Here is a 24,127-nt window from a genome sequence, read left to right as displayed (position 1 = left end):
ATCGACTGATCGTTGCCTTGTTTACACAGGGCAATTATCGGGAATGAGTGTTTTGTGAACCCTCGTTTGCCTGATAATGGTCAAGTGTAAAAGGGCCCTTCGAGGGATGAAATCTGTTCAACCAATATGTTAGAAAATGTAGATTTTGACTAAACTGTTTTATTACTTCCGAATCCAGTTCAACTAGATTAATGCTCGCCATACATATTAGGGAAAATAAAAATCTGCTGGACTAAGCAATTTCTGAGGAATCAGTCGATAATCTTATGTGTGTAGGGGCAGTCAGGCAAAGTCAGACAGGAGAATCGGGCATGTTAGATTTCAACATGCTGGATACTTTGTTTCCCTAGGAGATAAGTGGTGTTAGAACTACATTAAGTAAACATTCGCGCTAAGCTGATCCGAGCATGCATATTAATAAGTGAAATCGGGGATATAGCTGTTGACTGAACAAGCTATATTCGAGATTTATCTTATGTGTATGGCTGGCATGACACAATTTCATTTTCAGCATGTTAATGAGAACCCAATGTCCAGACAGAGGTATTGAGCTGAACCCATTCTCACTACTCATCCTCCTAGGAGATCTATTTCCATTGCTTGCTTCATATGTAAACACAAGAAAACAGATACACCATATTTTACTGTTCACTGTCATGTAAAAACTGTAGGAATTCCCAATTGCTTAATATTCTTGTTGGCATAAACATTCTTCTATAAGAAATGCATTCCAAATCTTTTGTGCTATAGAAGCGTTTCAAAGAACACATTGGAAATCATTGTTTCAGCAGCGGCACTGGTATGATGGTCAGTAGGTATTAGCAGTACACTAGGTATTAAAGGGTGCTTGCATTGGCAGCAAATGACACAACATGCTGCAAACACCATCCATGCTAATCGTTTTAAAAAAATAATTTTTTAGACTCTTCAGGGAACCCCTACTCTTATTCATGCCTCAAAGAAGCTTGGTATAGGGAACCCGTTTGTGAAACAGTAAATGAATGAATGAATGGATCTTCCTAAGGCCTCATGCACACGACCGTAGCCATGTGCACGGCCATGATTTGTGGGTCGGACAGCCGTAATAAGACTTGTCCGTTCTTTTTGCGGTCCAGACTCCTGGGCCATGCAGGGACTGTGGAAACCACGGTCATGTGCATGGGCCCATAGAAATGAATGGGGCCGCAGTTCACCCGTGGATTTTCAGGGGAATTGTGGCCGCAAAAGCACGTTCGTGTACATGGGGCCTAACGCATATCATCCTCCTGTAAAAAAAAAACTAGACATATAAGGCCTGCATTAGATCACTTTCTAAAATATAGAACACAATTTTCATGATGAAGGAAATTTTATTTGCTAAAGTCCTAACTATGTGATAAATGTAAAATATTAACTACATTCTCAGATTTCTTTCAATTAATATTATGAAATGTGTATTAGTGAATTCTCTAATGGAGATCTACCAGAAGAAAATTAAAGAGGACCTGTCACCAGGACATATAAGTTGAACTGGTTTACTGACCTGAATAGCGCTGTGTCCCTGATTCCAGCGCTGTTTTTCTTTTTTTTTCCTAGACCTTCCCGTTTCAGAGATATGACCCACTGTTGTGTAGGCTCCATATGTTCTAATTTACTGTAGTTAGTCAACTGGGTGGGAACTACCCTCAAGCTGCCTCGTGATGATTGGTCAGGATCAGAGGAAGGGAAGCTAGCTCCACCCCGTTGGCTAACTACAGCAAATTAGCATATAGGGAGCCAACACAACAGTGGGCCATATCTCTGGAATGTGAGGGTCCAGGAAAAAAAGAAAACCAACACTGGAATCAGGGAGACAAGCACTATTCAGGCCAGTTAACTAGTTCAACTTATATGACCTAGTGGCAGGTCCTCTTTAAGAACATTTCTTAAAGAGTAACTGCACATTCATCATACTTTTGATATGTCATAGAGACATATCAGAAGTTTGGATCGGTGGGGTCGGGGGTGCTGAGACACCCACAGTTGCTGAAACAAAGGTGCATTTTCAGCTGTGATCGGCACTCCACGTTGGCTGAAGATTGTTCACAATGTCTGTGGGAGCCGTATTCAGTCTGATAAGGAGCACTAATCACAGCCAAAGATGCAAGGTGTTTCTGCACCTTCGTTTTAGCGATGTTGGAGGTCTCAGCACACGGACCCCCACTGATCCAGACTTCTGGTATGTCTCTATGACATATCAAAAGTTTGATGAATTTGCAGTTACTCTTTAAGTAGACATTAAAAATCTTTCTTCTATGTTGAGATTTGATCGCTTGAACTTACAGGCATACCACCCAGGGATTCTGATGACGAAATGTCCCTGTCCTGATTCCTGTCCAGCTACAGTGTTATTATGAAGCCCTTGTGTGGAGTGGAATTACCAAATACATTGATGACCTTATATATATATCCACATATAACTGCAACTGTTCAAACCAGATAGAATGAAGATATTGATGTACTGTAGATGATGAATTGAACCAATGCAAGGTCTTCATGATCACAGAATTCAGAGAGGGGACAAGTTATCAAATTACAGAGCAGCATTAGGCTGTGGGCCTGTAACTTCAAAAGATTGTATCTCAGTATAGAAATCATTAAAATGTTTTTCACATTTTATATTTACTTCTGGTAGGTCTCCTTTAAATTATGATTCCAAAAAGATTTGGTTAATCAGAAACTGGACATTTCCTAAAGTGTGTTTACTGACTGTCAATCTTCTTCAGTCATTTGAAGAACACATAGGTGGTCAGTTCGTAAGTGACAGCAGTTATTTCATAGTTTTAGCTGAACCAAATCTGTTTAGCTCATGTTTAAATTAATTTACATTTTCAAAGATTTATTTTTCTGCCTGTGTCAAAGAATTTCAACGAAGCAGATGTAAAAGACATTAAGATGAAATGTTTGGATAGGCTTCTATTTTCTTCAGATGAGGAATGATTGGGTAAAGACACATTTTTTTTTAATACTAAACACAGAACCATAGGTTGGTGTTCATATTACCCCAATCATTTAAAAACAGGAGGTAAAAAATGCGTATAGAATAGGGGTAATTTTGCGGTGGTAACATTTATAACTCTAAGTAGAACTGGGTCGGACTGGCCCACCAGAATATCAGAGGATCCTCTGGTGGGCCTGGGCTGTGACACATTAATGGGTCCCAAAGTTCCAGTAGAAGGCCACCCCATTTGGAGCTGATATGGAGCCAACCACTTTCCACTAGGGTCTATTTCCTATTGGTTGAACCACATATAACCTATTAGACCTTATTTATATGATTTCCTGTGTGTGCAATATAACTGCACGCAGCCACATCTGCCTCGGGGTGTGCACAAGCTCCCTGTCTGCTTCTTAAAGGGCCAGCACAAACACATTTCAAAAACTTCCCTATTCAATCCCTGTTGCTCCGGGCCTATTTAAGACACCTCTTCAGATCACCTGGTGCCTGAGCAACTTTGGAGCAACATAGTTGTGTCCTGTGAAGGTTCCTGTTTGCATCCTGATACCAGTCCGCACCTCCCAACTTTCTGTCCGTTGTGTCAAGCTATCCGCTACCAGACTGTATCCGGCTATCTGCTACCTGTCTGTGTCCAGCTACCCGTAACCAGTCTGTATCCAGCTACCCGTTACCAGTCTATATCTAGCTGCCTGTTACCAGTCCATATACAGCTACCCGCTACCAGTCCGTATCATGTTACCTGCTACCAGTCTGAATCCTGCTATCTACTGTGACTCTACTGTACTTAGCTACTGGTGATGAGCCGGAAGCTTACTACCTATTATGAACTGTGTCTCCTGATCCAAATTTGTCTGCCAAGGTATCATCTGCCAGTGCCTGTACCCTCGGTGTACAACACTGTTGTTTCCTGGTTCACTGGGTCAGCTGTTACTCACACCGGGACCACCTCAAGAGGTAACAACCTTGTAGTCTCCCCACAAAGATGTCCAGATCCCCGTATGAGAGTTACATAGTTACATAGTTAGTACGGTTGAAAAAAGACACATATCAATCAAGTTCAACCAAGAAATGAGAAAAGGGAAGGGAAAAATGTATACACATAGGTGCTTATATTTTTTTGTTCTAGGAAATAATCTAAGCCATTTTTAAAGCCATCTACTGTCCCTGCTGTGACCAGCTCCTGCGGTGACTATTCCATAGATTCACCGTTCTCACAGTAAAGAAGGCTTGACGCCTCTGCAGGTTGAACCTTTTTTTCTCCAGACGGAGGGAGTGCCCCCTTGTTTTTTGAGGGGGTTTTACATGGAAGAGGATTTCACCATATTTTTTGTATGTACCATTCATATATTTATATAAGTTAATCATTTCCCCTTTAGTCGTCTTTTTTCAACGCTAAATAGGTTTAATTCTTTTAATATTTCCTCATAACTTAGATTCTCTATGCCCCTTATTAGCTTCGTTGCTCTTCTTTTATTTTTTCCAACTCCAGGGCATCCTTTCTATGAACTGGAGCCCAGAACTGAACTGCATATTCTAGATGAGGCCTCACTAACGCTTTGTAAAGTGGTAATATTACATCCCTGTCACGCGAGTCCATGCCTCTTTTAATACACAAAAATATCTTGCTGGCCTTTGAAGCAGCTGATTGACACTGCATGCTGTTATTTAGTTTATGATTTACAAGTACACCCAGATCCTTCTCAACAAGTGACTCCCCCAGTGTAGCTCCCCCTAGGACATATTATGCATGCAGGTTGTTACTTCCAGTGTAGCTCCCCCTAGGACATATGATGCATGCAGGTTGTTGGTACCCAGATGCATAACTTTACATTTATCTATATTAAACTTAATTTTCCAAAGGGACACACAAACACTTAGTTTGTTTAAATCCACTTGCAATTCACGAACATCTTCTTCCATAGACTGAACATTACTACATAGCTTGGTGTCATCTGCAAAAATAGAAATAGTGCTATTAATCCCATCCTCTATATCATTAATAAATAAGTTGAATAATAGCGGCCCCAGCACGGAACCCTGGGGTTCACCACTTATAACCGGGGACCATTCAGAGTAGGAATCATTGACCACAACTCTCTGGATATGGTCCTTGAGCCAATTCTCAATCCAACTACAAACTATACTTTCTAAACCTATAGTGCTTAATTTACCCATTAGACGTCTATGAGGAACAGTGTCAAATGCCTTTGCAAAGTCCAAAAACACTATATCCACAGCGGCCCCTCTGTCTAGGCTTCTACTCACCTCTTCATAAAAACAAATGAGGTTGGTTTGATAACTTCTGCCCTTAGTAAAACCATGCTGGCTGTCACTTATAATACTATTTATTGTCACATAATCCTGTATATAGTCCCTCGATAGCCCTCAAACATTTTCCCCACGATGGGTGTTAAGCTTACTGGTCTATAATTACCTGGGGAAGACCTAGAAACCTTTTTGAAAATAGGTACCACATATGCCCTGCACCAGTCCCTTGGCACTATACCAGTCACTAGAGAATCTCTAAATATTATGAAAAGGGGGACAGAAATAACTGAACTAAGCTCTTTAAGAATTCTAGGGTGTAACCCATCTGGTCCCGGGGCCTTGTGTACATTTATTTAATTTAATTTAGCTTGGACCAAATCTACATTCATCCAATTCAGTATATCAACTGATATATTAACAGCACTGGCACCGGCTCCATCAGCTGCTCTTTCTTCTCTTGTACTGTATATACAGAGCTGAAGAACCCATTTAGTAACTCTGCCTTCTCTTGATCCCCTGAGACCAACTCCCCATTACCACTATCTAGGGGTCCTACAAGTTCAGACCTTGGCTTTTTAGCATTTATATATTTTAAGAATTTTTTGGGATTTGTTTTACTATCCTTGGCCACCTGCCTTTCATTTTGTATTTTTGCATATTTTTTTACCTTTTTACAGATTTTATTAAGCTCTTTATAATTTACAAAGGCTACAGCTGTACCCTCAGATTTGTATTTTTCAAATCCCCTTTTTTTGTCATGTGTTGCCCTTTATACAGAAGGTGTAAGCCATGTGGGGTTTAATTTTAGTCGTTTATATTTGTTACCTATAGGAATAAATTTTGCACTATAATTATACAAAGAGGATTTAAAAATCTCCCATTTATCATTTGTTCCATTATTTGACATTAGTTCTTCCCAGTCCATATCCTGAATTGCAGCCCTCATCCTGGGGAAATTGGCTTTCTTAAAATGAAGTGTTTTTGCCCTCCCAGCCTGTGTTTGTTTTTTACAGTATAGGGAAAATATGACTATATTGTGATCACTGTTATCGAGGTTTTCACGAACATTGACATTCCCAACAAGCTCTGCATTATTAGAAATGACTAGATCCAACAGAGCTTCACCTCTAGTCGGGTCTTCCACAAACTGGCCCATAAAATTTTCCTGCAACAGGTTGAGGAAATTTCTCCCCTTAGCAGTTGAAGCCGAACCATGACACCAATTAATATCCCGGTAATTAAAATCTCCCATTATCACTACAGTACCAGCCTGTGCAGGCCGCTCCATCTGTTTATATATTTGACCTTCTATCTCTTCAGTTATATTGGGGGGTCTATAGATTACACCAAAAGTAATTTTTTTCAGTGTTTACCTCCCTTTGTAATTCCACCCTCAACGTTTCAACCTCCTCACAATCTTCGCCCTCTAATGTCTCATTCACACTCACCTTCATATCACTTTTCACATACAGACATACACTACCGCCTTCATATCACTTCTCACATACAGACATACGCCACCACCTTTCCTATTCGCCCTGCCTTTCCGAAACAGTGTAAAACCCTGTAGATTTACAGCCCAGTCATGAGAAGTGACCGGCCATATTTCAGCAACACCAACTATAGCTATATGTTCCTCCAGTATCAAAGCCTCCAGCTACCCAATTTTGCTTGCTAGACTTCTGCCATTTGTGAACATACACTTTAACTTGCCTTTCAATGTTTCACTTTCAGTATCAGAAATGTGATTATTTGAAATTATTTGGGCATTTTTATTTTCATTGTTGTTTTGTAACAAAAGGATCTCCTTATCCTGTTGTCTAGTCCTCTCCCCACAGTCTGTTTCTCCCCCCCACCAATATAGTCTGACCCCTCTCTAACCTGACTACCCCTTTATTTTCTACATTGACGTCCCTCCTCAGCCCTAGTTTAAATACTCCGCCACCCCTGCTAGAATTCTCTCCCCCAGCACAGCGGACCCCCTTCCATTTAGGTGCAAATCATCTGTAGAATACAGTTTGTACTCCAATGAAAAGTCAGCCCAAGGTGAGTAAAGGGTGAAGACTGGGAAGGCTACTTAGATAACGCCCTTAGAGGTGGCCCTTAGTCAAACCAGTGGGTCCTTACACAAAAATTACACTAAAATTAAAAGTGGATGTGCACATGTTCTGTATAGATGGAGTGGTCCATCAGAACCCTTTCTTCTGGTGGTCTAAAGGAATTCCAGTCTGACACTGCTTTAATATGTATGTTAATTTATGTTGGACATATATGAAGTAAAAACCTTCTTGTTGTGCCCATCAGTTCTTTATATTGATTTTCTTTTATTAAAATCATAATTATAAAAAATTTAATGTTCAAAAAGTCAGTCGAGATGACCACTAATGACATATTGTTCTTTTCAAGAACCAACTAAAGTTGAAACAATACCAGTGACTAAAAGACTGGATCTTGTCTAATTTGACAACTTAAAGGGGTATTCCAAGGAAAGAATCTACTGGCATGTCAATCAGGTTCGTTAGAAGATTTTTGGGGGTCTAAGAGCTAATATCCTTGCAGATTTCCAGCGTGGGTGCTGGTTTTTAGATGCTTTTAAGTGCATGTATAGTCAGTCACCTCTCCAATCAAATCAACAGCAGCTGTAGGTTTCTATCATTGGAAGGATAACAACATTTTTAAAGAAGACCTCTCAACTATGTGAGGGCTATGACAAAGAATTTGCTGATTAAAATTGAATAGGGCTTCACAGGTAAACCAAGGATAAATGAAACAAATTAAGACTTCATTGATTGTGCAAGGGTTCCATCGTTTTGACATAATCAATAGCGTAGTCGGCTACGCTATGGATTCCGTCAAAATGACGGAAACCCTTGCACAACTGAGACAAACGGAAACCATCAGCACTTGATCCGTCACCATTGAAATCAATGGTGATGGAAACAGAAACCTATCGTTTCAGTTTGTGTCTGTCAGTGCTCCGTTCCAACAGAAAGCTCCAATGGAATGTCAGAACGGAGCCCTAGCGCAGATGTGAACGAAGCCTAACTGGGAAAATTAAGGGTCACTTTACCTTCTAAGGCTATGTTCACACTGAGTTTTTTGCAGGTGGAATTTCTGCCTCAAAATTCCATTTGAGGCAGATTTTCCTCTCCCTGCACGCCGATTTTCGCTGCGTTTTTTGCCCGCGGCCATTGAGAGCCGCGGGCATAAAACGCAGCGAAATACGCTTTCTCTGCCTCCCAATCAAGTCAGTGGGAGGTCAGAGGCGAAAATGCCCGAAGATAGGGCATGTCGCCTCTTTCTCCCGCGAGGCGGTTTTACCGCTCGAGAGAAAACCGCCCCCCGCCTCCCATTGAAATCAACGGGAGCCATTTTCGGGCCGTTTTTGACGAGTTTTTTTGCGCGGTTTCCGCGTCAAAATAACGCGTCAAAAAACTCAGTGTGAACTTAGCCTAAAGCAGATCTGTCAGCTGAATGTACTGCCCTATGTAAGGGATGCATATTACAGCTACAATTCCGTACTGCTAGTAACCAAAATGGCACCAAAATAATGTGTGCCTTTTGGATTATAGGAGCAGTGAAAGAATACAGTAGAATACAGTTGACTCATATTTACGAGTCTGCATTATTCATGAAAAGACAACTATCCCTGCCCCTCTGCCCAGGGCTGGCGTCAGCCCCCCGTGAACCCAAGTGCCAGGGCCAGCTGCCCTTTGGGGGACCCACTCGATCGCCGGGTGCTTACGCTGCCGTCATGGCTCCTCCAGGAGTGGAATCCCCGGCCAGAGTGTTGCAGACGGGATTCTGTTTCTAGAGTGAACCCCTGTCTAGGAGGCGGCTTATCTACTGCTGTAGCTGCCATAGCAGCTGTCACAAGGCCCGTGCCGCTCGCCCGGGACTCCGGCTCTGGGGAAGTTCCTAACATCACTGTCCATATATGGACTGTAATGTCAGGAGAAGAAGTGTTTCAGGCAGATTGCTAGTAGTGCCTTGTCCATACATGGACAGTGAAGTCAGGGGCTTCCCCGGAGCCGGAGCGGAACGTTTGCTAGCGCACTGCCCGGTACTTCAGCTTTGCTACGGACGTCACTATCTATATTTGGACAGTGATGTCAGGAACAGAGCAGGAGTCCCAGGCAGAGTGCTAGTAGCGCTCTGCCTGGGAGTATGGCTCTGGGGTTGCCCCTGACATCACTGTCCATATATGGACAGTGATCTCAGAGGCTCCTCCTGAAGCGGAATCACCGGCCAGAGCGTCGGCAATGGTCTGGTTTTGGATTCCACTCCTAGAGGGAGCCCCAAAGGTGCTACCTACAGGAAGGGGGGCTGTGTGGCACTACCAGGGAGGGGGCTGTGTGTTACCACCTGGGATGGGGGGCTGTGTGGCACTACATGGGAGGGGGGGCTATGTGGCACTACATGGGAGGAGGGGCTGTGTGGCACTACACGGGAGGAGGGGCTGTGTGGCACTACCTTGGAGGGGGGCTGCTTGGCACTACCTGGGAGGGAGGTGTGTGTCACTACTTGCCAGGGGGGGCTGTGTGGCACTACCTGGGAGTGGGGCTATGTGGCACTACCTGGGAGGGGGGGCTGTGCGACACTATCTACAGTGGGCACTAAATTTATGGGGGTAAAAACTGGGGGCCTAACTTCTTTATGGGGGCATAAACAGGGCCTAACTACTATATAGGGGCACAAAGTGCCATTTTCTGACAATTTACTGCCGCTGTGAGTTACCCTGCAAAGGGGCCCACTAAGTCTGTGTCGCCCGAGGGCCCACATAAATCTGGAGCCAGCCCTGCCCCCGCCCCTCTTTGCAGTGGCTGACAGGCTGCTGTCTATGCACAGGAGGGTTTATACATAGGATGGGCAGCATATTCAGCTGACAGATCTACTTTAGTAGTTATTCCTTAAACAGTATTATATGCTAACATTTTATAATTAATACTAACTAGAACGTAGCTTTAGACATATGGACCAGGAGCCTATTTAGGGATTTTTTTTATTATCTCATCTAGTAAAGTAGTAGAGATAAGCACGATGAACTGTGACATACATGTATTACTAATTCTGGCAGCTTTCCACCATGCACAGCTAAACAGCAGCATCCTGACCAGAATGCCAAACCCTGCACAAGTCAGCCACATTTCACTATGCATGACAAACTGACAAGACGTCCCAATGCCAACAACTATTTACAGATGTTTTACTTCTGCTGCCAGAAAATACATATAAAATGCACATATTGTTCTGAAGAATAAAACCCTGGAACCCATTAAAAACCTCACAATCTTTATTAAGAAGGTTTTTCATGATATCCAGCTAGCTGTCATCTGGATTAACATCTTGGGGGTTACAGATACAATTACAATGACTGCCTCTACCTCCAAACTAATAGGTGCATAATGGGAAAGAAATAGTGGTACATAAGTCCACATATAGCTGCATACTGATAACAAAAAGTTGCATATAAGAAATTAGATAAAAATCATTAGAGGAGTCATCGCATCTGAATGGCGATAACCCCAGAACTGGTAGTACTTTTTGCATCGGCTTTTCACTCTCGCTAATAGAGGGGGTCTCAAGCAGGACGTTTATGACCCCTTCATACATAGAAAACAGATATTGCAGAGATTGTTCAAAGTAATATTCAATCTGTAATCACATGGTTATGGGATAATTCTGGATCCTGAAAAACATACCTTCAGGGAAATACCAAAAGAAGCCAAAGGTCACCAGGAAGTCACTGTGTAATTATTAGCAATTTCCTGTTGGACAACAAATAATTTCTAAGAAAAAACAGGGGAATTCTATGCTGACATGTATCCTTATGTGCCAGTTGTGGCCATCGATCAAGACGAGACAACGAGACTTAGTTTACAGAAAGATGCTGACAAAAAATATTATATTTGTCTTTCTTTTTTTTCTTTTTGGGGGTAACATGCATAGGGTACATTCATACCTACCAGATTTTCTGCGAAAAATCACCATCAGAAATTTGCACCAAATTGTGCACATTTTGTTGTAAATTTCACTGCAAAAAACAAAGTGTTTGCAAAAATAACCCACAAGCACTGAATTATGATCCCCAGACCCTCCCATGGCAATGCTTGCCTCGGTCTCAGTACACCCGACCTCCAACAGCCTGTGGTAGGCTGCAGCAGTCACGTGTCAACACAAGTCATTGCCGGAGGACGGGTCTATAGAGACCGAAGGAAGCGTTGCCAGGGGAGCACCAGTGAAGGTGAGGATAGTGGTTTTTTTTTTATTTTAAGCTTAATTTTAACTAATTTTCAACTATCTGGACTTGCTGCAGATTCGCTTGTAGCGCACAGCAAAATCTGCAACAATAACATTAGATTGCTGAGTTCTTCTATTCCATTGAATTCAATGGGGAAAATTTTCAACAAATCTGCGTACTTTTCACAGCATGTTAATACACACCGTAGGTCAATATCTGCGCAGAAAATATCCGCATGATGTGGATGAGATTAGTTCAAATCTTATCCACTTTGCTGCTATTATATTTCGCAGCAAATCCCCTACATGCAAATGTAGCCATAAAAGATCGACTGATGTCAGTCCTGTCAAAAGACAGTCCTATTAATTGAGTGTTTTCGCAGAATAAAAATCAGTGGGTCTGCAGGGTGATAAAGAAACCTCTATAGAATAACATTAACACTGCCATATATATCTTTACCACAAGGAACCGTTATGGATCCGAGCATTATCATGTGAATGAAGCTTAAATCTGACGTAACTGGGACCTGTTAAATGTCAGATTATCAAACATAGAATTTATCAGACATAGAAAAATATATAAAACCCAGCTGTAAGGATGAAGAACCGTCAATGCTAAATCTCTAGCATAAATCATTCTACTATCACCATCTTATTAGATGGCAGATCATTATTAAATTAAGTATAGGATCTAACAGTTTCTATAAAATGATCTTATTGCTACATGTCGTTGGTTGTGCAATACAATTATTTGTAGTTGACTTATAGGCTTTCGACTACATACAGCCATGAGATTGGCCGTGTCTGTAAGTTGCAGAAGAAGGCGGCATGGAAGATTTGAAATGCTAACAATTCTTTTACACTAATGAAAACAGTAGATGCAAAGTTTTGCAGCCTTACTTATGCTATGTCTACTCATACAGTTGAGGCAAAGGTATATAGACGTATAACATGAATACACGTTTAGCTAGTGACAGTTTATGAGCGCATTAGAAATATACATTGGAAGAAGCTCCCGATGCTTACACCAAACGTTCTCCCCAAATGTGGTGAAGCTAGCCCTAATCCATCCGGATTGTAAAGGGACTCATTTAAAATAATTCTTTGGGAGATCATGTGATTATTCCCTTTATCTTGGGGGTAAATAGACTGCAATAACAAACAACAAAATGCAATACATCTGCCCCCACATGACCATGGGATTTTAGGAGTGCTGCCGAATATGTAGCACTAAATAATTAGCATATAAAAACACACAGTTTTGATTTACGTAACTCACATATAGTATATATATTTGTGACTATTATATTTAAACTTAGACTTGCTTCACATTCTGTTTTGAGGATTTAGGCTGGCATGTACAATGCATATGTAAATGTTTTACCATTAAAAATAATGATTCATCCGTCCCAGAAAAACCTCGGAACATGTTAGAAAAGCTGAGCCAACTTGGAATAATTACACACTGTAATGGTATCATTAATGTGCTGATTACAGGGCTCCGAATGCCTTTAAATACCAGCCTAATATCACTATGGCTGTAGGGCACAGCAACTGTTGTAACAGTTGTAATGAAATGCTTTGGTGCCAGTTTGGCAAAGAATGTGTTACTTTTTCATTACTATTTTTGATTGCAACAAAAATGTTTGATACAACTTAATAAGGGAGTTTAAAGGCTATGTACACCTTTGAAAACGTTTGTGTGTGTATAATATATATCTTTGTCTATGTAAAAATGTGTATCACTGTGTTTGTTGCAACTTTCTAATTACTTTTCATTAAAAAATATTTTTACTTTTTGAGATACAGCTGCTTTGTATCCTGTATACAGAGCAGCTATATCTAGCACTGAGATCTGATTCTGTCAGGTCAGCGGAACTGACGGGTTCAGTGAAAGCGAGTCCTGCGTCACAACTAGTTAAATGCCCCACCTATCTCTAAAACGGGTCCCCCTAGACCCCGTTCTATCTTACTCGGCTCTGCTGTCTTCCGGCCACTTCCTAGTTAGGTGGTCGGGAGTTATGGAAACAGCCGAGTGCTCGCTGAGCTCTCCCATAGAAGTAAATGGGAGTTACGTAAACAGTGTAGCACCGCGAGCTACGCTGTTTCCGGAACTCGGTAGCTACGAAAACAGCGCACATGGTCGACTTATGGAAGCAGCGTAACTCGCTGAGCTATGCAGTTTCCGTAACTCCCATAGAACTGAATAGTAGTTACGGAAACAGCGTAACTCGCATGCTACGCTGCTTCTGTAACTGCCATTCACTACTATGGGAGTTACGGAAATAGCGTAGCTCAGCGAGTTATGTACAATGTAAAAAAATAATTTGTATCGCCGCATGGCGAATTGTTGTTTTTTGGTCACCATAGCGCTAAAAAGAATGAAATAAATAGTGATAAAAAAATCGTATGTACCAGAAAATTGTGTTAATAAAAACTACAGCTCGTCCCGCAAAAAATTAGCCCTCACACCACTCAAACGATGAAAAAATCTATACGTTATGGCTCTTAGAATGTGGTGAAACCGAACAAATTAGTTTTTTCTTTGTAAAAGTAGTAAAATATGAAATGTTTTCCTATTTTCTGTTGTCTAAAACCTGGGTGCGTCTTACAGTCAGGTGCGTCTTATAGTACGAAAGATACGGTGTATATATATATATATATATATATATATATATATATATATATATATATGTATATAAACGTTTTCAAAGGTGTACATAGCCTTTAACTATTTAAGTGTCTAAAAAACCTTATTTTATATCAATGGCTTCTTCACAGCAGAAGATAAAATGGGTCCCAGAAGTGGGAAGAAGGATAAAGCTTTCGTATGGAAAGCTGATAGACGAGTATCATATTTTGAATCTGTGTTCGGAATAGAAGCAAACAGTGAGCAATTGTGAGTCAAATTGATGTTGTCATCTACACTACCACACACACATTGCTATGACACCTGTCAGCAACACTACACCAATGATACATACCCAAACCGGAAAAGAAATCTCAGCAGACACTTGCTCAAAGACATTCTTCACCTCAACATTTGGTGCAATTGTTGAAGTAACATTTACATAGTTTAACCCCTTAATGACCGGCCTATTTTAGACCTTAATGACCAAGCTATTTTTTACGTTTTTCAATCGTCGCACTCCAAGAGCTATAACTTTTTTATTTTTGCATCGACATAGCGGTATAAGGTCTTGTTTTTTTGCGGGACAAGTTGTATTTTATAATAGTACCATTTTGAGGTACATATTATTTATTGATTAACTTTTATTAACTTTTTTTGGGGGGGAAATAGAAAAAAATCTGAAATTTTGCCACTCTTTTTTGCGTCCTAAATCTACGCAGTTTACCGTGTGGTATAAATAACACAATAACTTTATTCAGCGGGTTGTTACGATTGCAACGATACCAAATTTGTATAGTTTTCGTATGTTTTACTACTTTTACACAGTAAAAACGCTTTTTTTAAAAAAGTATTTGTTTTTGTGTCTCCATATTTGTAGAGCCGTAAAGTTTTTATTTTTTCGCCGATGCGGTTGTATGAGGGCTTTTTTTTTGCGGGACGACTTGTAGTTTTTATTGGTACCATTTTTGAGTAGATGCGACTTTTTGATCACTTTTTAATCACAGGATTCACAGAAAACAGCAATTTTTCCATCTTTTTTTATTGAATTTTTTTACGGCGTTCACCGTGCGGGTTAAATAATGTTATAGATTTATAGTCGGGGTCGTTACGGACGCGGTGATACCAAATATGTGTAACTTTTTTACTTTATTTTGTTTTTTTTTAATACTAAAGCAGTTTGTGAGGGTAAAAGGTCGGTTTTTTATTTTTTTTTCACATTTTTTTTTTATTAACTTTATTAAACTTTTTTTTAAACTTTTTTACTAGTCCCACTAGGGGACTATAATATGCGATTCTGCGATCGCTATTATAATACACTGTAATACTTTTGTATTGCAGTATATTATGCCTGTCCGTTTAAAACGGACAGGCATCTGCTAGGTCATGCCAGAGGCATGATCTAGCAGGCATACACTACAGGCAGACCTGGGGGCCTTTATTAGGCCCCGGGCTGCCATAGAAGACACAAACACTCGGCGATTGTATCGCCGGGTGTCGGTGGGGGAGAAAGGGAGCTCCCTCCCTCTCTCCAAAACCACTCAGATGCGGTGCTCGCTATTGAGCACCGCATCTGAGGGGTTAAACGGGTGAGATCGATACTAATATCGATCACACCCGGCAGAGCAGGGACGCCCCCAGCCCTCAGCTTCTTCTAGCAGCTGAGAGCAGGGAGATTTGGCAGCTCCCTGCTCTGTAAACTTATTCTGATGCCGCGACGTAAAAAGTCTATGGCATCGGAATAAGGCCCGTTAGTGACCGACGTAGAAAAACGATGGGCCGGTCACTAACGGGTTAATACAGAAAGAAAAAAAATAATGTCAGGCACATGCATGTGATATACAGATGGAGCAGGCTGAGATGTCATTTAACAGTTTTTTCGATGGACTCGGAAATGCACTGATTTAACTAGTCGATTTACCTGCAGCACCATCACTGAAGAGGCAGAAGTTGGCAGAGATTTAACACTGCAGATCCGGCAACTCTAACCAATGTTGGGCGGACCAGGACAGCCAGAGTGAGAGCTGCTTTTTGTGAGTATCTCAGACTTTGCTCCTGAACAAGGGATTGCTCTTTATGGATATCTATATGTCCTACTGATGTCTTTATGAGACAACTAGGGAAAGAATTGTAGAAATAGTTGGATCATTTTTAGCATGTCTGAAGATATAATATTGCTGATAGGCTGACTAAGCTTAAAGCGACCCTCCAGTCAAAAGTATAAATTTTACTATACAGATGTAGCAATCTTAAAGTTGACTCTAAGCCCCCATACACACGAACGTGCTTTTGCGGCCGCAAATCCCCCGAAAATCCACCGGAGAATTGCGGCCCCATTCATTTCTATGGGGCCATGCACACGACCGAGGTTTTCACGGTCCGTGCATGGCCCGGGAGCCTGGACCGCAGAAAGAACGGGCAAGTCTTATTACGGCCGTGTTCTGCGGTCCAGGCTCATTGAAAATAATGGCCGCGGTGGAGGTCAGTGGTGGGGGGATTATGTCTCAGACTTCTTAAGAACACTTTTCATAGGGAAGTCTGCGACTGTGGTAGTCATTCTGGGAAGATGATAAAAGGGACCGTTACACAGGATTGTTCAGGAGGAGGATCGATTACGATTATTGAACGATTATTTGGGCCACACCAATTTTGCCACGCCCCCTATTTGAATGCTACGTCATTGAATTAATATTTATCCCATGAGCCTGCTGTATACTACTGTATATAATGTATCCCGACACTGCCCACACACAGTATATTGGCACCATAGTGCTCCCCACACAGTTTAATGCTCCATAGTTGCCTCCACACAGCCCCAAGATCGCCTGATAAAAATAATAATATACATACACACCTAACCCTGTTCCAACGACGAGTGGAAAAGATCCCTCTGCTGCTCCTGTCTGTGCATCTTGGCGCAATCAGGCGTGATGACATCACTGCCTCGCATCCAGCGATACATAGTGAATAGTAGAGCAGGAACCTTTAGGCTTGGTTCACACGACCTATTTTCAGGCCTAAACGAGGCGTATTATGCCTAGATTTACGCCTGAAAATACGGCTACAATACGTCGGCAAACATCTGCCCAATCATCTGAATGGGTTTGCCGACGTACTGTGCCAACGACCTGTAATTTACGCGTCGTCGTTTGACAGCTGTCAAACGACGATGTGTAAAATGACTGCCTCGTCAAAGAAGTGCAGGACACTTATATACATTATATGCAGGGCACTTCTTTGGATGTAATTTGAGCCGTTTTTTTATTGAATTCAATGAAGAACAGCTCAAATTTACGGCCGTCAAAGACGCCTCGCATAATGCGAGGAGGAGCAGTTACGTCCGAAACGACGGAGCTGTTTTCTCCTGAAAACAGTCTGTAATTTCAAACGTAAAAGGCAGCTATCGTGTGCACATGCCCTAAGGCTCACTGCTCTACTATTGTATTCAACTGTATCTGCGTCCTGAAGATGCAGATACAGTTTAAACCGAGAAAGATAATTGAAAAAAACAAAATGCCTAAGATGACGTCAATTAATTGCTCTGAATTTCATTTGGTTTTTTAATAATTGCCCAGCCCTACACATGAGATAGTTAAAAGTTGCTATTACTTCAAACTCTCCACTAGCATACACATGTATGGTATTTCCCTTGGGGGAAGGGAAGTAGGTAACTTCTGGAGAATTCTGGGGCCACTAAACTGGTGTGTAGAAAAATCAAACATGATCAATTTAATTTCCCTCACGAAATTAGATACCCAAGTGATCCTCATTCAATAGTAAGAATCTAAAGTTTATGAGTAGCACAATAGGACTAAACTTTTACTGATCGTATATTGGAAAATCCCATCAAGCAAACCCAATGTACAGTAATTGAAAAAAAAAAAAAATTAATTAGTTTTTATCATTTAAAAGATTCCAAATGTTTGAAAACAGATTCTGAATCAAGCTGGCTGTAAATAATGATCTACTGTATGCTGGTAATACTGGAAAATAATCACGACTCAAAAACATTGGGGCAGTAAATACATAAAAAATATGGTGTTTGGGCTGTACGTCATATTTATGTAGTGCCTGCGGCACTTTGTGGAGGGGCTTCACAGTAATACCAAATACATCTAATTTATGAACATTTTCAACAGAAAATAAAGCCAGATCCGACCTGCCATTGTTTGTAGCCTTCACCAGATTCAATAACAGGGTATGTGCCCATGCTGCACAGGAGAGACATACTGGCAAACTGCTTGCGTGGTGCGTCACTATAAATAAATCTCCCCTATAGGGTGGAACTAAAGCCTTAATATTAAACCTCACAGACATAAGCAAACATAGATCATGAACCTTAGAGAAGGCCATTGGAATGAAAGCTGACAAAAGAAGACAGATATTGTAAAACGAATATACAATGAGACCCTAATATCAAACATGTCACCTGGACAGCCACATGCAGACATATACGCTATCTTTATTCTCTATGAAAATCTATAGTGCTCCGCTATGAGAACTGGCGTGAAGTAGAAGTCATAACTATGACTTTACTCTAAGTACAGTTATAATTATCCAACATTGGACAACCAGCACCAAGACATGGCGTAGGTAAGAAAAAGCTTAAAGCCCTTGCCTTGAGTAAGAACAGGGTCTGTCTTGCCCCTAATAACAATACGTTACACTATTACAGAAATATATAAGTGCATAATGCAGCTCCTTGAATGAACTGGGAGGGTCACAAGGGAGGTCCTAAACATGCATGGAATTACAGGTCTCTTTACTTGTATGAAGATGTCCGTATAACCGAGTGACTCCTGAGCTGAGATATCCAGGACCATTACTGCAGGACCGTGCTGTGCTTGCCTGCACATACACATACACACAGCAAGTATGGAGCAAGTAATTATAGTGAAGTCTATGAAACCAGTGATTCCACAGAGCTCGCTGTATGGACAAGCATCGTGTGTCTGTAAAATGCAGACAGAGGTAACTCAGTTATATGAGCACAACTTCAAAAAAGTGTCGAACTTCCTTAAGAAGGGCTAATAGCGTGAATACTAGAACCTTCAGAGGTTGTTAATAAACAGAAAATGTGGAAGAAACCGTCCCATATACTATAATGTAAAGCATAGAGTACTAGAAATCTCCGTCTCAGCAAAACAGACAGAAATAGTGTGACTCTTACTCCCATAGGAAATAATAGAGTAGCGCATGATTAAATCATGATTTGTCCCATGCGACTACACGACTTTCTATAAAAATACTTACTGAAAACAATGTTCATCTCAGCAAAAGCGCCCCAATAGTTGAATAGTACTACCTTCCAATGTTTTTAGTATAGTATTAAGTGCTGCTGTATATATCTAGCCTAAGGCCTTATTCACACGAACGTTGAATACGTCCGTCACACGGACCTATGCAATTCAATGGGGCCATTTGGACGTGCAGTGTATTTCACGCAGCATGTTTCCGTTGCGTGAAACTCACTGCATGTCCTATTCTTGTGCGTTTTTTACGCGTCACGCAGCTATTGAAGTCAACGGGTGTGTGAAAATCACGGACAGCACACGGACGCACATTCATAAGAAATGAAGAGAACAAAAATTTAAAATAAAGAAATGTTTACATAAACAGACATCAACAACTGATGCCACACGGCACGCAACACACATGGATGCCACACGGAACAGCAATGCATGACAAACGTGTCCGTTTTTTGGGGATGCAAAATGGACACGTTCGGCTGAATAAGGCCTTACACTGGAAATTAAAAAAAAGTATACGATTCATCCAAAAATGGCAGACTGAGATTAATGGAGTCCGATTGTTCATATCTGACCATTGGTTTATGAAAGACATAACAGTGATCAGTAATAACATCTATGGCTAAAAAGGTAAACTGTGAGAGAACTATAATCTGTCTCTGCAATCTGTCAGAAGTTTAGGAACCAGGCAAGCATCAATTTGAGATATGTCCCATCATAATGTAGTGGACACTTAAGCATCAGGCTTCAACACGTCCATCAAACACAGTTCTGAGCAGTAGTTTTCAGGACTGAAAATAACTTCAAAAGGAGCCACAGACAAGAGGTCACCATTCCTATCATTTTTACTTAACCTATAAAGGAAAGAGGAACATTGTTCCTACATCGCGCTCTGTGACCCATTCCCTGGACAGCATATTCATTCTTATTACGGGTCTCTAGGTATAATGATTGAGAAGATTTACTTAATAATTAGTTCGTAAAGTATAAAAATGAAAGCAGCCATGTTTGTGCTATTAATGACACAACTGTTGGGTTTATGAGCAGTCATACACTATTATTATTGGGTCCTACATAAATGTTGAGATTGCACAGAAGGCCAAGTGACATATATCCCATAAGTGACATTAAGATTCCACAGAAATAAATGGTTTTGCCATTGTATAAAGAACTGTTATCGTATAGAGTCAATAGATTTGCCTGAATCGTTCTAAAAGTTTATTGGGCATTACTCGTAATCGTGGTATCAAATGGGTCTTGACTAATCATTTCCTGTGGGACAATCTGAACATACAACAAATTGGCTTTAGACAAGAAGTTTACAGACACATTATATATATACATAGTTATACGCATAAAGTGTGTAATAATTTAGTTCCTTGAGTTCTTAATAAAGTTAAAAACTTGAATTGGGAGCCCCCGTCAGGGTTTCATCAGCCATTCTGATATTTTTAAAGGTAAATATAGTGCAGTCTGCCGTGCTACTCTTGCTGTCAAAAATACCAGAACTCCGAGAGACCCAATTAAACTCAAAGAGGTCAATCACAGTCAGTTTGCATCAGTTGAAAAATAGATCTGTCACTTGGCTTCTTGTATAAACAGAGCCTAACGTGATAAGTAATACATTGGTTGCTTTTACTGTCCTATTAAATAAATGACCAAACCTCCTGCTCAATGTGACAAACTGATGTCATTTTATCAACCAATGCCACACACACCACCAGTATTGTAAATTATGTTACTTATGGCGTCGTATGACACTGATCAGAACCATTATCAGAACCATTATATATATATATATATATATATATGTATAAATATATATTGAAAAGTGAACATTTTTAACAACTACATATCAAGCCATGTGGTAAAGGAGACATTAGCAAAGCAAAGAAACATCTGAAGTTATAGAGATGTTGGTTTTGACACATACTGGTCCCAGCCAGAGAGGCCTTCTTAAATAATACTTACATTTTCATCATGGCTGAACGTTTTCAGTTTGGGAAAAGGGGTCTTATTAGTTTTAAATATGCGCTAAATGTATAAAATATATGTAACATTTTTTACATAAAAAACTACCAACCAGCGTATGCCATGTTGGACCAATTATTCATTATAAGAGCTTTCTAATGGTCAGTAAGGGGCCAAATTTTCTTATGCACCGTTTAATTTGTATGTGACTTTAGCGCATGCCACATATAAATTGTATCATGTGTGCAGACAAAAAAGAATCAGCAAAATTACAGTTTTTATAAATGTGCCCCAAAGATTTTCGATATAACATGTGCTTCCCTCTCAATAAATATCCAATGACACTATGGGGCATTAAAATGGACATTTTTATACTATGTTTTCATTGATATTTTTGTTGCTTTGACAACAATTCCTTAAACAATTCCAGAGCTTACCGAACAATGGCATGAAGTTATCAAAGAGCTAAACATAAAAGCAAGCGTGCTTTCAGAAGACTAGAATAGAAAAGAATGTGTTTCCCGGCAGCCACAGTGTGAAATGTGTAGATATTGGTGTTTTCATTCAACATTTGAGCAAAGTAGAAAGGTGCAATAAGTAAATATGTACAGACCTCTTCCAGCAGTTGGTCAACTCTTCCCAAAATAGCTGTCTCCATTTGGTCTGCAGAGACTAAGGCAGATAAGTGAGTGTATCTGAAATTCTCTAAATCAGAAACTCTGGACTGTAAATCAGAAGTTCTACAGAGAACCATGAGACTGAGGACCAGGGAAAACACTGATAATAAGGCAAACCCACATCCCAAGAGTGCAGGGAACCTGCTGCACTTCCTACAGTCCTCTGTCCTACAGGGGATGGTTGTACAACTCCTAGAGAAGACACTGTTGCTAGCAGCAGCTCTCCACACCTCCTTCCCCTCCATGCTGTCCAGAGGAACAATAAATAAATAAATAGAATAAATAAGCCACAATCTAAATCCAAGGAGTACAATCCAGAATTAAGGTTGAGAGAGTCAACCCAAGGTGGATCCGGTAGCAGCTGTTCAGTATATGCCAGGCTGGGTACAGGAGCCACAAATAAATAGGTGTCTGCAGCTTTTATAGATCCAACTTCACCAAACAATATGGAGAGAAGAGGAGAGAAAAGTTCTTTGAAAGTTCTTTCCTGTTGTGTAGTTTTCTCTCTTCTGCTTTGCAAACTTCAGTGACTTGTGAGAGTTGTAAAGGAATCCCACATAGAAGTCCCCATTAGGACGGTGTAATTCTCAACTAGTTGGGAGCTGAGCTGTGGCTGATCTTCTCTCCTGTGTAACATGACACACACTGCTCTCTCCTTCTGAACTGCAGGGATCAGATGAGCCAGCTAGATCCCCCCTCCTTCTGTGTAACCTCCTCCACTCCTCCTTGTACACTCTGAACTGATTTATTTATTTATGCAAAGTGCCTGGGAGGGCTCCGACCATGAGACATCCTATCCCACCACCCTCCAAATCCCCAGATCACCTCTCATCAGCTTGCCTCCAGCTTTGAAGTGATACCCAGAGCAGATATATATAGGAGACAGCAGGAAGAGTTTGTAAATTCAGGACTTTTTCTAATTCCATGTAAAGAGATACATAATTAATAATATTTTACACTTAAAGGATAAAATGAATTATTATTGAATTACTTCTTATTAATTGTTATTTTCATTTATTAATAGTTTTTGCAACTTTCTTTATAATTCGGGGAAGCTACAAACAATTAAAATGACATGTAATGGAAACAAACAAACGAACAATGACAAAGGGAGAGAGAACTATGCCCGTAAGAACTTACAATCTTATTGGAATGGGAAGAGTGACAAAATAGGCACACGGTGCTAATTTTATCTATGGCACCAACCTCATTGGCAATGGGGATATAGGTAAAGCTGCATGAAACATTCAGTCAGCCAGTATCTGAGCCAACACATATATAAAGTGCAGAGTAATGCAACAATAGTAACAAGTTGAGAACACAGCATAGGGGAGTGGACAAATATGCAACAAGGTCAAGTTGCGCATGGACACTCTTAGAACGGGGAATGTTAGGAGCAGGTATAATTTACTGGGGCAGTGATTTCCAGAAAACGGGTGCAGCATGGGAGAAGTGCTGCAGATGAGAGTGTAAGGATGTAGTAAGGGGAGGATGAGAGATCTTGGTCATTGGCTTTGGCTGTGCTATGTAATGAGTTACAGAGGTGTTTTTTAGCCCAAATATTAAGTTTACACATAATTCTCTCCTTAGGCAGGCCAACAACTCAGCAATTCATCATTGGATATTGTCTCAGATCAGTTGTTGTTACAAACAGTACTTTTACTAGAATGGGAACAATTTTTATAGAGAAAATTGTTCCCAACATAGCACAGTAAAATTCTATCGCCAAACATCACAGACATCAGTTGGTGCATTTAATAACAGTCCTTATCTTTACAGTCCCTTTTGGTTGTATCATTTGGAAATCTACTTTGCTTAAATTTATATATTTTACATGCTAGGGTGATACAACTGTCTACTAAATGAGCTTTGTAATATAGTATGTATTAAAACTTGGTGCTTGAGTTGTAAGGATGGGGGTGTTGTTTGCCTCAGACAATATAGCAGCCCATGTAGACAGTGTGAAAATAGATTTTTATATACAATATAGCCATACACGTGAGCTAAACATGAAACCATTGTCAGCCAGAGTACAATACAGACAGTTTTTTTTGGATTGTCAACAATTTAATTTATCTCTCTGTGAACTCAGTTTGTTGATGTTCCATGTGAAATT

General features: G+C 40.5%; 1 protein-coding gene across 1 annotated transcript in view; it reads right to left on the bottom strand.

Annotated features, from left to right (window-relative positions):
• Nucleotides 1-22,640, bottom strand: part of LOC142662962 (uncharacterized) — a 105,429-nt gene extending 82,789 nt beyond the window's left edge. Inside the window, exon 1 of the mRNA XM_075841256.1 lies at nucleotides 21,948-22,640. Coding sequence (XP_075697371.1) covers nucleotides 21,948-22,256 — 309 coding nt within the window. The 5' untranslated portion in view covers nucleotides 22,257-22,640. The remainder of the gene's footprint in view (nucleotides 1-21,947) is intronic.
• Between the last annotated feature and the right edge of the window lie 1,487 nt (nucleotides 22,641-24,127).

Source organism: Rhinoderma darwinii, chromosome 11 (genome assembly GCF_050947455.1).
Source record: "Rhinoderma darwinii isolate aRhiDar2 chromosome 11, aRhiDar2.hap1, whole genome shotgun sequence".
Classification (NCBI taxonomy): Eukaryota; Metazoa; Chordata; class Amphibia; order Anura; family Rhinodermatidae; genus Rhinoderma; species Rhinoderma darwinii.
Note: the sequence above shows the minus strand (reverse complement) of the source record. Positions and strands in the feature narration are given on the sequence as shown.